The sequence below is a fragment of the Oncorhynchus tshawytscha genome, linkage group LG03 (assembly GCF_018296145.1).
Source record: "Oncorhynchus tshawytscha isolate Ot180627B linkage group LG03, Otsh_v2.0, whole genome shotgun sequence".
Taxonomy (NCBI): Eukaryota; Metazoa; Chordata; class Actinopteri; order Salmoniformes; family Salmonidae; genus Oncorhynchus; species Oncorhynchus tshawytscha.
Window position 1 is genome coordinate 3,226,134 of NC_056431.1, and position 15,014 is coordinate 3,241,147.

General features: G+C 41.9%; 1 protein-coding gene across 3 annotated transcripts in view; it reads left to right on the forward strand.

Moving 5' to 3' along the window:
• Positions 1-592: 592 nt before the first annotated feature.
• The window catches only part of LOC112239000 (protein S100-A1), a 40,865-nt gene continuing 26,443 nt past the window's right edge, over positions 593-15,014 (forward strand). Inside the window, exons 1-3 of one of the 3 annotated variants that reach the window (XM_042307580.1) lie at positions 593-707; positions 1,517-1,676; positions 1,857-2,155. In XM_042307580.1, the coding sequence (XP_042163514.1) occupies positions 1,536-1,676; positions 1,857-2,021 (306 nt within the window). In that variant the 5' untranslated portion in view covers positions 593-707; positions 1,517-1,535 and the 3' untranslated portion in view covers positions 2,022-2,155. Of the gene's footprint in view, positions 708-915; positions 1,177-1,516; positions 1,677-1,856; positions 2,156-15,014 lie in introns of those variants that run through there. The other 2 variants (XM_042307572.1, XM_042307573.1) reach the window with 2 other exon arrangements.

A 15,014-nucleotide genomic window follows, 5' to 3' on the forward strand; every position in this document is an offset into this window, starting at 1 on the left:
TTCGGTTTGAATCTCATCATAGACAACTTTAACATTTTAGCTAATTAGCAACTTCACCTACTTACTACTTTTTAGCTACTTTGCAACTACTTAACCCAACTCCTAAACTAAACTCCTAAACTTAAACAAACTCCATACTCACAAAAAGGTTATTTCTCTCAAAGTTTGTGCACAAATTTGTTTACATCTTTGTTACTGAGGGGGGATTGGCTGGGCCTGGCTGCCCACCCATGGCTGCACCCCTGCCCAGTCATGTGAAATCCATGAATATATTTAGATTGACTGATTTCCTTATATGAACTATAACTCAGTAAAATCTTTGAAATTGTTGCATATTGCGTTTATATATATTTTTCAGTATATTTAGCAGATGTTATTGTGGATGAGGCAAAATGCTTGTCATATTGTACATTTTGCAAATTCGAAACATATTATACGAATTATAATTCGTAACATATTATACGAAATGGGATGACTGCGACAATTTAATACATACCTTACGAAACGTAACATATACAAAATTGAGTGCCTCTGATTTACATAAAGAATAATACGAAATGCTCTGAGACCAGGCTCTCAGACATCGTCTCTTGGATACACAGGCTAAAACACACAATCAGGGGGGCGTTGCCTGCTCGCTTTAAATTCTCGTAGCTCTTGCGCAGTTTGATACTTCCCCATCCTGTTCTCCAACAGCACTCAGTTCGGTAAGTAACCGTTTTTCGCTTATTCTATACAGTAGCGTCCATCGTTTAACGGAGTAGGTTATCTACTGTAATAAACAGGTCTCAAGCAACTTTAATAACTGTTTCGGGTTTATATAGTGTGCCTAGCTAATGATCTGTCTCGTCAATGGCAAACAAACAGTCTTTGCTTGCTTTGATTAAAAAATCAGCTATTATATGGTTTGGTCTGCAGTTTGATGGGCCATACTATTTACTGATTGACATAATGTAGTCTATCTACACCTAAACCTTTTCATGTTTCATTTGTAGGCTATACTGTTTTTGTTTTAGAACTCTGTTAGACCTACAAACGTTTTTCTCTGCCGGTTCATGTCATTTTATAGGCATTACTCACCAATTATCATCAGCCTGATTTCTTTACACTGAACTGTTGCAAAACCAGAGGAAGTCTACACAGCTAGATATGTTGGATGTTCCCAAAAGAAAAGGGGTAGGCACTAAAAGAAAGAGGGGTTGACAGTAGAGGGAATGTGTGATAAGGGGTGGAACAACTTTACAGCAGCCAAGGAATGTGATTACAGAGCCAAAGAAGGCCAACTCCTATCCTCTCTAAAAGTGCATTGTTTGTTTGCATTAAAGACTAATTGTGGGGGTAGGCTATATTATATGTCTAATAGAGATATGAAGTAGTGATTTAATGGCACTGGCCTGAGTTGGGTTTGAACCAGCAGCCTGGCTGTTGCAGGATCTCCAATGTGTAAGTGTACTTAGATACAGGGACTACAGTAGTACACCCACCCTAAATGACATAATCTCTCTCCCGTCCTCAGTGTGTCAATATCTGCAGCCATGCCGTCTGAGTTGGAGCGTTCCATGGAGTCCCTGATCATGGTGTTCCATCGCTATGCTGAAAAGGATGGTGACGGCAACACACTGAGCAAGAAGGAGCTCAAAGAGCTGATGAAGACAGAACTGGCCAGCTTCCTGAAGGTAACACAGGCATCCCTCTCTCTCTCTTTTTATGTCCCTCTACACTTTCTCTCTGTCGCTCATCTCACCCACTTTCCCTCGTTCTGATTTCTCTCTCTCACTTTATTAAAGAGGTATCCAATCTACCCCCCCCCCCTCTCTCTCTTTTACTCATTCTTTCCATCTCTCCTTCCCTCTCAGTCCCAGAAGGATCCAGCCGCCATAGACACGATCATGAAGGATCTGGACCAGAATGGTGATGGGAAGGTGAGCTTCGAGGAGTTTGTCTCTCTGGTTGTGGGCCTCTCCATCGCCTGTGAACAGATCTACCAGCTCCACACCCAGAAGGTTGCTGCCAAGAAGTGAAGGAGGACAGGACAAGGAGAAAGAGAAGCAGAGATGGATGCTTTTCTGTATGTCATTTTGCTTCTCTATACGTCAAATAAGTCATTTTATAAGAAGTCTTACTGTTGTGAATAAACAGTGGCTTTCCCACTCTCTCTGTTTGTCACATGTGTCTGACGTGTGTCTGTCTGTTGTATTTGTCCCGTAAGTGTAAGAAAGAATAGACAGTACCAGTCACTTCTTCTTAGTTCAGTATTGACACAACTTCTTAGTAAAGCTTTGTTAACCTATTGTGCTGTGGAAAATACATGGGTAAATAGCCTAAAGTTAAGGCTTTCTTACAAACTAATATAACTGCAATGTAACAGTATTTATTTAACTTGAGTATTGAGTAACATACACATCCATGTGCACTTTGAGATCACAGTAACAATACATGTCTTATGTAATCATAGAAAGCATGCATGTTCAAGAGCATGCAGAGATCTTCACAATTACTATAATAAACTGAGCAGAATCTCAAATAGCATAAATAACATGCACTATGTACTTTAATGTAATCTCAACTGTAATCCAGGTCATTTGGTTGTGCTATTAGATTAGGCACAGTGATAACACATTAAATTGTTGTATAAATAAACAAAATATCTGACATTGTATTCCCATTTGAACTTTGCTGTGCTTTTAAATGGTTGAAAACACAATGATAACACATTTAGCTGACAACCAAAAATCAAATTGATTTTCCTAATTCATTTGGTTCTGATATTAATGGTTGAAAGCATAGTGAAAACACATTGGAAATTCAACTTCAAATACAAACAGTGCAGTTATGCCCTCCATAAGGCAATCAATCAGGCAAAACTACAGTACAGAGACGACGTGCAGTCGCAATTCAACGGCTCAGACACGAGACGTATGTGGCAGGGCCTCCAGATAGTCCTGGATTACAAACAAACCAGTGGGCACTGACGTCTTGCTCCCAGACAAGCTGGTGAAGGTAGGAAACAACACAACTATGCTGCTGGGAAAAATAACAGTACAGGTGCATCAATGCTGAGACCGAGAAACTGAAAGACAGCTTCTATCTCAAGGCAATCAGACTGTTAAATAGCCATCATTAGCCGGCTTCCACCCAGTACCCTGCCCTGAATTTAGTCACTGTCACTAGCTGGCTACCACCCGGTTACTCAACCCTGCACCTCAGAGGCTGCTGCCCCTGTACATAGTCATGGAATCACTGGTCATGTTAATACTGGAACACTGGTCACGTTAATAATGTTTACATACTGTTTTACTCATTTCATTTGTATATACTGTATTCTACTGTGTTCTGGTCAATTGCTCGTCTTAATATTTATAGATTTCTTAATTCCGTTCTTTTAATTTGAGATTTGTGTGTATTGTTGTGAATTGTTAGATACTACTGCACTGTTGGCGCTAGGAACACAATCATTCAGCTACACCTGCAATAACATCTGCTAAATATGAGCATGTGACCAACATTTTATTTTGATTTGATTTGAAACTTTTGGCTGTCTTTTTGAGTGGGTGAAAATAGGTTGTAATCTTACTGATCAACATATCAACAGAGTATTACCCAATTATCCACGTTGAAATGATGTGGTGGTAAACACAAACATAAACAAACTCATCAGGGAATCCTTAACATGACACATTGAATGTCACACATAGTCTAATCTCTTTTGGGTTTTTTCTGCTTTTTTTGGGGGGGGGGGGTATTCAGCCCGTAACTTGCAAAGAGGGAGGATGGAGCTCCTCGTACCGGTTCTCCTCCTCGTTCTAATAGTCAAGCAGCTGAATAATTACCTGTGTTAACCTAGATTACACATATCCCTTTCTTGCTTGTACTATTAACTCATGATACACAAATCTTTACTAAAAATAATTTCATTTATACTTTATTATACCTTTGTGAGTGTGACTTTGTGGATGAATGTGTGTCAGTGTGTGTGTCTGTCTGCCTGCCTGTCTGCAGGTCTGTCTGTCTGCAGCTGACTGTCTGTCTGCAGCTCCGTGGTTAACGATGTGTTGATTGTGGAGATCAAAATAATCCAAAAATCACCACTAGATGTCATGAGAACTCTTAAAGTACTGCTTGTCCTCCATCTCTCATCCCTCTCTTCCCTTCCTCACACAATGATGATATCGCTAGTTTCTGTTTGTTTGTTATTTTGGGCTATGACAGTCTATTACGAATCAGTCCGACAGTATTTTTGACAGTATTTAAATCTAAAGACATAATGGTTTGAAAGTGACTGAAATGCATCAGAAAGGTATTGGGAAGTTCCAAAGATCATTAGGCAATAATAATGTTGCATGATTTTCTGTGTAGAAAAGAACATCATTGATTATCTTTTCCCCTCAGTCTGATTTATTGCCCGGTTTGCCAACTTGGTGCTAACGACTTGTGGACATAGTAAAGGGACATTTTAGGTAGGTTACTTTTTAAATGTATTCTGTTACAGTTACAAGTTACCTGACCAAAATTGTAATCGGTAACGTAACTTCTGAATTACCCAAATTCAATAACGTAATCTGATTACATTCCGTTATTTTTAGATTACGTTCTGTTTAAGAGGCATTAGAAGAAGACAACATTTATGTTACCAATTGAACAACATCTATTGCAGGATAAATCAATGTTAAAGTTTACATAGCTGGCCAAATATGGATTTTACATTTTACTTACTTGGAAATACGTAAGTATAGATTAGCCAAATTGTTTTACCTGGGCATGACCCCCAAACTAAGGACTTATTACCCAGCCATACTCTGTTGTTTATGATTGTGTTGTCAATGAGGACTGATTGGGCTCATTGATTCAAGTTGAAAAATAAATGTGGCGCTCATGGAATGGCATGCTTTGCCAAGATGTGTGCAAAGCTGTCATCAAGGCAAAGGGTGGCTACTTTGAAGAATCTAAAATATATTTGGATTTGTTTAACAATTATTTGGTTACTACATGATTCCTTATGTGTTATTTCATAGTTCTGATGTCTTCACTATTATTCTACAGTAAATAGTAAAAATAAAGAAAAACACTTGAATGAGTAGGTGTGTCCAAACTTTTGACTGGTACTGTATATATGATTTATATCGCAACTACAGATTGTCCCTTTAAGTCTATCAAACATGTGCAAGTTTGAGCATGTGTCCATTAGGTCTATGGATGAGTTTTTTTAATGAGCATTAATTAGATTGAGCAATAAAAGCCCCACTTTTATTCCATAGGCTTGGATCTGCACTATACAGCTGTTGAAAGAGTGCATATGCATTGATAGGCAGTTTAAACTTCTTGAATTCAACCATTATTGGGTTCAAATACACATATAGATTTGTGAACAGCCATCCACAACAACCACAATCCATAAGGCGCAAATAGCTAAATGAGAGAGCAGCAGTGTGATTCACATCAATGCGCCATGTGGATATCAATAATAAGTGATATCCGTATCGCTGTAAACTACATCGCAGCTGTCATCCTTACCTTTATTCAAGTTGGATAATCTTTGGATGCCGATAGCAGCTTGAACTGGACCCTACAAAAGCCTATTCCTGTTCTTTTCCCGCAATACATCAAACACATTTGGTGTGTCATCATGGTGGTGTCTGACTTTTTTTGGTCAGACTCGCTCAGGTGGAACAAACTTAAATTTGCGCCTTTTTTCAATGCTGATTTGAAAGGCGAACATCCTTTCTGAATTTAAAAGTAACCCTCAAACTAATCATCTTGTTTTTCAAAAGTATCTGTAATCTGATTACAATATTTTAGCTGGTAATGTAACCGATTACAGTTTCCGTTTCTTGTAATCCCTTATATGTAACGGGTTACATGTAATCTGTTATTCCCCAAACCTGCCAACGTGTTCCTGAGTCTTATATTCAGTGATGGCGTCACAATACTTTGTAGCTTGAACCATTCAAAAGGTAGAGCCACACTTGAAGGAAGATGTAACCCCGGTTCCATGAACCAAGTGCACATTTTCTCCCCATTTTCAAATCAGGTGATGGGAAGCACTGCACCATGAGCTCTATTTTGGGCTGACTTTCAGTCAGTGCAGGTGTCAAACACATGCTTGGCCATTTCGACCTGTTAAAGCAGGCACTCTTCTATTTTCTAACGCTAGGATTGATAATTGACCTGTCTCATATGATTTTGCTTGCGCTGAGGTGGAAGGGTTGGCAATATCTGATGTGTGTCCTTAAACACTTTTTATTTTTTTATTTCACCTTTATTTAACCAGGTAGGCTAGTTGAGAACAAGTTCTCATTTACAACTGCGACCTGGCCAAGATAAAGCATAGCAGTGTGAGCAGACAACACAGAGTTACACATGGAGTAAACAATAAACAAGTCAATAACACAGTAGAAAAAAAGGGGAAAAAAGAGTCTACATACATTGTGTGCAAAAGGCATGAGGAGGTAGGCAATAAATAGGCCATAGGAGTGAATCATTACAATTTCGTAGATTAACACTGGAGTGATAAATGATCAGATGGTCATGTACAGGTAGAGATACTGGTGTGCAAAAGAGCAGTAAAGTAAATAAATAAAAACAGTATGGGGATGAGGTAGGTAAATTGGGTGGGCTATTTACCGATGGACTATGTACAGCTGCAGCGATCGGTTAGCTGCTCAGATAGCAGATGTTTAAAGTTGGTGAGGGAGATAAAAGTCTCAAACTTCAGCGATTTTTGCAATTCGTTCCAGTCACAGGCAGCAGAGAACTGGAAGGAAAGGCGGCCAAATGAGGTGTAGGCTTTAGGGATGATCAGTGAGATACACCTGCTGGAGCACGTGCTACGGATTGGTGTTGCCATCGTGACCAGTGAACTGAGATAAGGCGGACCTTTACCTAGCATGGACTTGTAGATGACCTGGAGCCAGTGGGTCTGGCGACGAATATGTAGCGAGGGCCAGCTGACTAGAGCATACAGGTCGCAGTGGTGGGTGGTATAAGGTGCTTTAGTAACAAAACGGATGGCACTGTGATAAACTGCATCCAGTTTGCTGAGTAGAGTATTGGAAGCTATTTTGTAGATGACATCGTCATCTAGGATCGGTAGGATAGTCAGTTTTACTAGGGTAAGTTTGGCAGCGTGAGTGAAGGAGGCTTTGTTGCGGAATAGAAAGCCGACTCTAGATTTGATTTTAGATTGGAGTTTGTTTGATATGAGTCTGGAAGGAGAGTTTACAGTCTAGTCAGACACCTAGGTACCTATAGATGTCCACATATTCTAGTCGGAACCATCCAGGGTGGTGATGCTATTCAGGCGTGCGGGTGCAGACAGCGACCGGTTGAAAAGCATGCACTTGGTATTACTAGCGTTTAAGAGCAGTTGGAGGACACGGAAGGAGTGTTATATGGCATTGAAGCTCGTTTGAAGGTTAGATAACACATTGTCCAAGGAAGGGCCAGAAGTATACAGAATGGTGTCGTCTGCGTAGAGGTGGATCAGGGAATCGCCCGCAGCAAGAGCAAATTCATTGATATATACAGAGAAAAGAGTCAGCCCGAGAATTGAACCCTGTGGCACCCCCATAGAGACTGCCAGGGGACCGGACAACATGCCCTCCGATTTGACACACTGAACTCTGTCTGCAAAGTAGTTGGTGAACCAGGCAAGGCAGTCATTAGAAAAACCGAGGCTACTGAGTCTGCCGATAAGAATATGGTGATTGACAGAGTCGAAAGCCTTGCGAAGGTCGATGAAGACGGCTGCACAGTACTGTCTTTTATCGATGGCGGTTATGATATCGTTTAGTACCTTGAGCGTGGCTGAGGTGCACCCGTGACCGGCTCGGAAACCAGATTGCACAGCGGAGAAGGTACGGTGGGATTCGAGATGGTTAATGATCTGTTTGTTGACTTGGCTTTCGAAGACCTAAGATAGGCAGGGCAGGATGGATATAGGTCTGTAACAGTTTGGGTCCAGGGTGTCTCCCTCTTTGAAGAGGGGGATGACTGCGGCAGCTTTCCAATCCTTGGGGATCTCAGACGATATGAAAGAGGTTGAACAGGCTGGTAATAGGGGTTGCAACAATGGCGGCGGATAGTTTCAGAAATAGAGGGTCCAGATTGTCAAGACCAGCTGATTTGTATGGGTCCAGGTTTTGCAGCTCTTTCAGAACATCTGCTATCTGGATTTGGGTAAAGGAGAAGCTGGGGAGCCTTGGGCAAGCAGCTGCGGGGGGGGCGGAGCTGTTGGCCGAGGTTGGAGTAGCCAGGAGGAAGGCATGGCCAGCCATTGAGAAATGCTTGTTGAAGTTTTCGATTATCATGGATTTATCTGTGGTGACCGTGTTACCTAGCCTCAGTGCAGTGGGCAGCTGGGAGGAGGTGCTCTTGTTCTCCATGGACTTTACAGTGTCCCAGAACTTTTTGGAGTTAGAGCTACAGGATGCAAATTTCTGCTTGAAAAAGCTGGCCTTAGCTTTCCTGACTGACTGCGTGTATTGGTTCCTGACTTCCCTGAACAGTTGCATATCGCGGGGACTACTCGATGCTATTGCAGTCCGCCACAGGATGTTTTTGTTCTGGTCGAGGGCAGTCAGGTCAGGAGTGAACCAAGGGCTATATCTGTTCTTAGTTCTGCATTTTTTGAACGGAGCATGCTTATCTAAGATGGTGTTGAAGTTACTGAATGACCAGGCATCCTCGACTGACGGGATCAAGGTTGATTAGAAAGGCCTGCTCGCAGAAGTGTTTTAGGGAGCGTTTGACAGTGATGAGTGGTGGCCGTTTGACTGCGGACCAGTAGCGGATACCGGCAATGAGGCAGTGATCGCTGAGATCCTGATTGAAGACAGCGGAGGTGTATTTGGAGGGCCAGTTGGTCAGGATAACGTCTATGAGGGAGCCCTTGTTTACAGATTTAGGGTTGTACCTGGTCGGTTCCTTGTGAGATTGAGGGCATCTAGCTTAGATTGTAGGACTGCCGGGGTGTTAAGCATATCCCAGTTTAGGTCACCTAACAGAACAAACTCTGAAGCTAGATGGGGGCGATCAATTCACAAATGGTGTCCAGGGCACAGCTGGGAGCTGAGGGGGGTCAGTAGCAGGCGGTAACAGTGAGAGACTTATTTCTGGAGAGAGTAATTTTAAAAATTAGTAGTTCGAACTGTTTGGGTATGGACCTGGAAAGTATGACATTACTTTGCAGGCTAACTCCTCCCCCTTTGGCAGTTCTATCTTGACGGAAAATGTTATAGTTGGGTATGGAAATCTCAGAATTTTTGGTGGCCTTCCTAAGCCGGGATTCAGACACAGCAAGGACATCAGGGTTGGCAGAGTGTGCTAAAGCAGTGAGTAAAACAAACTTAGGGAGGTGTTGACATGCATGAAACCAAGGCTTTTTTGATCACAGAAGTCAACAAATGAGCGTGCCTGGGGACATGCAGTGCCTGGGTTTACCTCCACATCACCCGCGGAACAAAGGAGGAGTAGTATGAGGGTGCGACTAAAGGCTATCAAAACTGGTCGCTTAGAGCGTTGGGGACAAAGAATAAAAGGAATAGATTTCTGGGCATGGTAGAATATATTTAGGGCATAATGCGCAGACAGGGGTACAGCGGAAGTAAGCCCAGGCACTGGGTGATGATAAGAGAGGTTGTATCTCTGGACATGCTGGTTGTAATGGGTGAGGTCACCGTATGTGTGGGAGGTGGTACAAAGGAGGTATCAGAGGTATAAAGAGTGGAACTAGGGGCTCCATTGTAAACTAAAACAATGATAACTAACCTAAACAACAGTATACAAGGCATATTGACATTTGAGAGAGACATACAGCGAGGCATAAAGTAATCGCAGGTGTTGATTGGGAGAGCTAGCTAAAACAACAGGTGAGACAACAACAGCTAATCAGCTAACACAACAACAGCAGGTAAAATGGCGATGACTAGGCAGAGAGGGTTGGATTAACTACACACAGAGCCTGAGTTCACGGCTGGGGCCGACAGATAGACATAAATAAACAGAATGGAGTACCGTGATTAATGGACAGTCCAGCAGGCATCAGCTATGTAGCCAAGTGATCATAGTGTCCAGAGGGCAGCAGTAGATGGAACAGGGGAGCCGCCACTACGCTAGCACTCGGGCGACATGGCGTTTAAAGTTAGTAGCCCTCCGACGGAGGCCGGTTGAAGGCACAGCGGATGGAGTATTCGTCGGCAGACCAGTCGTGGTGGTGCGGCGGGGGGCCGTGTCGACAGAGAATCCAAACCAGATGGCAAAAGACTTTGCGGTCCTAACTTGGTTGGTTACGGTATGGATTTTGACAGCGGTAGCGCAGCCTATCCAGCTGTGACGCGCAGTGCCTATATGCGCATTGGAACAAGAGAGATGTGTTTTTTGTGCCAGTAAACCTTGTATTTAGGAAAAACAATAACAAATCTTTTTTTGCCATTTATAGTCTCAATGAAGCCGTTTTTTTTGTCCTGCCCAATGTATTTCCAAAGTAGTCAAGACTATCGATAAAGGGCTTTGCTAATGAGACCTCTTTGAAATAAATTATTAATCACCAAAGCTTTATTAAAAAATTAAGTTTGGGAGCAGAAAAACAATGAGTGGACATCCATATTTATCAATGTATTGTACATTATTTTATCTGTGTATTGTATATTATTTATCTATGTATTCTACATTATTTATCTATGTATTCTACATTATTTATCTTTGTATTCTACATATTTATCTATGTATTGTACATTATTTTATCTATGTATTGTACATTATTTTATCTATGTATTGTACATTATTTATCTATGTATTCTACATTATTTATCTATGTATTCTACATTATTTATCTTTGTATTCTACATATTTATCTATGTATTGTACATTATTTTATCTATGTATTCTACATTATTTATCTATGTATTCTACATTATTTTATTTTATCTATGTATTCTACATTATTTTATCTATGTATTCTACATTATTATCTATGTATTCTACATTATTTATCTATGTATTCTACATTATTTTATATATGTATTGTACATTATTTTATCTATGTATTCTACATTATTATCTATGTATTCTACATGATTTAATCTAATCTAATGTATTCTACATTATTTTATCTATGTATTCTACATTATTATCTATGTATTCTACATGATTTAATCTAATCTAATGTATTCTACATTATTTTATATATGTATTGTACATTATTATCTATGTATTCTACATTATTTTATATATGTATTGTACATTATTATCTATGTATTCTACATTATTTTATATATGTATTCTAAATTATTTTATCATTTTGGATGTGCATAAAAACCCTGGTAGTGAAATGGGAAAACTGGAAGAATTTGGGTTGTAAAAAAATTATAAGATGTTTTGCCATTGCATTATTGATGTAAATGATCATAGGATTGGGTTAGGAGAGAGAAAAAACATGGGATGTTTATATATGGTCCCCATTCTGTATGGAGAGCTCTCAGCTCTGTCTATATATGGTCCCCATTCTGTATGGAGAGCTCTCAGCTCTGTCTATATATGGTCCCCATTCTGTATGGAGAGCTCTCAGCTCTGTCTATATATGGTCCCCATTCTGTATGGAGAGCTCTCAGCTCTGTCTATATATGGTCCCCATTCTGTATGGAGAGCTCTCAGCTCTGTCTATATATGGTCCCCATTCTGTATGGAGAGCTCTCAGCTCTGTCTATATATGGTCCCCATTCTGTATGGAGAGCTCTCAGCTCTGTCTATATATTCTGGTCCCCATTCTGTATGGAGAGCTCTCAGCTCTGTCTATATATGGTCCCCATTCTGTATGGAGAGCTCTCAGCTCTGTCTATATATGGTCCCCATTCTGTATGGAGAGCTCTCAGCTCTGTCTATATATGTCCCCATTCTGTATATCTCAGCTCTGTCTATATATGGTCCCCATTCTGTATGGAGAGCTCTGCTCTGTCTATGGTCCCCATTCTGTAGGAGAGCTCTCAGCTCTGTCTATATATGGTCCCCATTATGTATGGAGAGCTCTCAGCTCTGTCTATATATGGTCCCCATTCTGTATGGAGAGCTCTCAGCTCTGTCTATATATGGTCCCCATTCTGTATGGAGAGCTCTCAGCTCTGTCTATATATGGTCCCCATTCTGTATGGTCCCCATTCTGTATGGAGAGCTCTCAGCTCTGTCTATATATGGTCCCCATTCTGTATGGAGAGCTCTCAGCTCTGTCTAGATTCTATATATGGTCCCCATTCTGTATGGAGAGCTCTCAGCTCTGTGGTCCCCATTATGTTCTCAGCTCTGTCTATATATGGTCCCCTGTATTCTCAGCTCTGTCTATGGTCCCCATTCTGATGGAGAGCTCTCAGCTCTGTCTATATATGGTCCCCATTCTTATGGAGAGCTCTCAGTTCTGTCTATATATGGTCCCCATTCTGTATGGAGAGCTCTCAGCTCTGTCTATATATGGTCCCCATTTGTTACGTTCCCCAGATTATGTGTTGTAGTTTGTGTATTTGCATGTGTTTATTTCAGGAAATGGCTTCCTGAAATCCCTCAAGCAGCTGATTGGTCGACTCCAGGGCTAATTGGAGAGCTGACCCCGCCCCCTCGTCAAGACACAGCTGTCTCCAATTACCCATTCCTTCAGAAGCTATATAAAAGCCAGTGTTCTGTTCAGGAGATCTTTTTCTTTTTGTAGAGGATTTTGCTGGAGGTAGATTTGCTAGAGAGATTTGCTGGGAGGTCATTGTAGAGATTTTGCTAGAGAGAGATTTTGCTAGAGGTTGATTTTGCTGGGAGTTCATTGCTGAGAGTTGGTATGTTTTGTGAGTTTGTTGCTCAGATAGAACTTATTTGATGTCCTTTGTCTCTTAGTTTGTTTGTGAAATTGTTTAATATTCTGTTTCATTTGTTCCCAGGGGGGAAGGGGAAGGCACCTAGGGAGTGTTTAGGCAAGAGGCCCGCGGGCATACATATACCCGTAGCATATTCGCTGTCTAGGCACACTAGGTAAGACCTGGGCAGACCACCCCTTGTATTTTGGTTAGGGCACCAGGTGGTGCTAAATTAGGTAAGTAGTGGGTAGGCAGGTAAGATAGGAGAGGGGGGCTTTGAGATTTACTTTCTTTGCTTTGGTTCCGTCCAGCCCCTTTTCCCCATATTACCGTGTAAAGGAATAAAGTCCTTGTAAACGGTACCACATTCTGCTTGTTGTCATTTTTACTCGCACCTACAGTCCATACCTTTTTTTCGCTTCACAGAGAGTTTAGTTTTAGCAGGGTGTTGCGTTCCCTCTTCATAGAGGCGTGCGTAACATAATGGGGGCTCATCTGGGATCTTTCCATTAAACCCACCGGACCCTGCTGCTCTGAGCTCTCTCTGTGGTTAGTGATTGAGGTGTGATGGTAGGTTGTGAGTTTGGATGACTTGTTTAGTTAGTGTGTTCAGGAGACTGCATTGTAAAAGATGGCTGCCTCAGCCATCCAAGTTTTTTGAAGCGCCCTCTATTGATTGTTTGGTGAGGTTTCGTAAAGTAGACCTTGTAGCTATAGCTGACCATTATGGATTTGTATTCCCTGAGAAAGCCCTAAAGGCTGAGCTGTTGGTGCTAGTCAGGGAGGGTTTAGTGAGAGAACGGATTCTCTCATTGCAAGGAGAGGTGACTGGTAGACCTTCTGATGCCAAGTCAGAGGACAGGGCGGAGGAAGTGGTTCCTCGTACCCCCTTTACATTGCCCCGATTCGATCCTTTATCTTCTGCTTCGGGTCGTTCAGATGGGACTGCTAGGCTGAAGGTGAGGCTGGCTCGGTTAGAAATGGAGCAAAAAGATAAAGAGAGACAGATGAATTTTGAACTTGAAATTAGGAAAATAGAAGCTGACAAGGAGGTGAGGATCCGACAACTGGAGCTAGATGCTGGCTCCAGTGCGACTCCACAAGCTGCTCATCATCAAGCCCACTTCGATGTGAGTAAAAACATAGATTTAGTCCCTCCATTCCGAGAGTCGGAAGTTGATTCTTATTTCTCTGCGTTTGAGCGTGTGGCCGCTGCGCTGCATTGGCCACTCGAGGTTTGGCCGCTTCTGTTACAATGTAAATTGTCTGGGAAAGCCCAGGAAGTAGTAGCTGCTCTCTCCCTGGAAGACAGTTTACATTACGATACAGTTAAAACTACCGTGTTGCGGGCTTATGAGTTGGTGCCTGAAGCTTATAGGCAGCGCTTCAGGAACCACAAAAACGTCTCACCGTACATTTGTTGAATTTGCTAGGGACAAAGAGTCTCTGTTTAGTCGTTGGTGTTCAGCCAGCAAAGCTAACACCTTTGCTGATATTCGGGAGTTGATGCTGTTGGAGGACTTTAAAAGCAACCTCCCAGATAGACTTGTAGTTCATTTAAATGAACAGAAAGTGGTGACATTGGCCCAAGCAGCAGTGTTGGCAGATGAGTACGCTTTGACACACAAGACTGTCTTTGGTGCTCCATGTTTTGAAGGCCGGACGATTACGTCATCAGTTCCTCGTTCAGGTCGCTTTTCCTCTAACAACCCTAAGCCTTTTCAAGAAATCCGTGAATGTTATTACTGTCACCAAAAGGGTCACGTGATTGCGGACTGCCCAGTTTTGAAAAATAAACCGACACAGTCCCTGTCACCGTCCCCAAAAATAAAAGGTTTGGGTTTAGTCAAGTCTTTGGCTCTTCCATTGGATTGAGTTGTTGATTCAGCATTTGAGAAACCGGATCCTGTCTATGCTCCGTTTATCTCTGCCGGTTGTGTTTCCTTAACAGGAGAACCAACTGATCAAAAGCCTATCCAAATCCTACGTGACACCAGGGCGGCGCAGTCAGTAATCATTACTGATGCTTTACCCTGGTCTCCTGAAACGTATTGTGGCTCACATGTCATATTACAGGGGATAGAGACAAAAACCGTACCTGTACCATTACACTGGGTCCACTTAGTGTCAGACTTGTTATCAGGACGTTTCCGTGTTGGTGTAGTGTCTACACTGCCAGTATCAGGA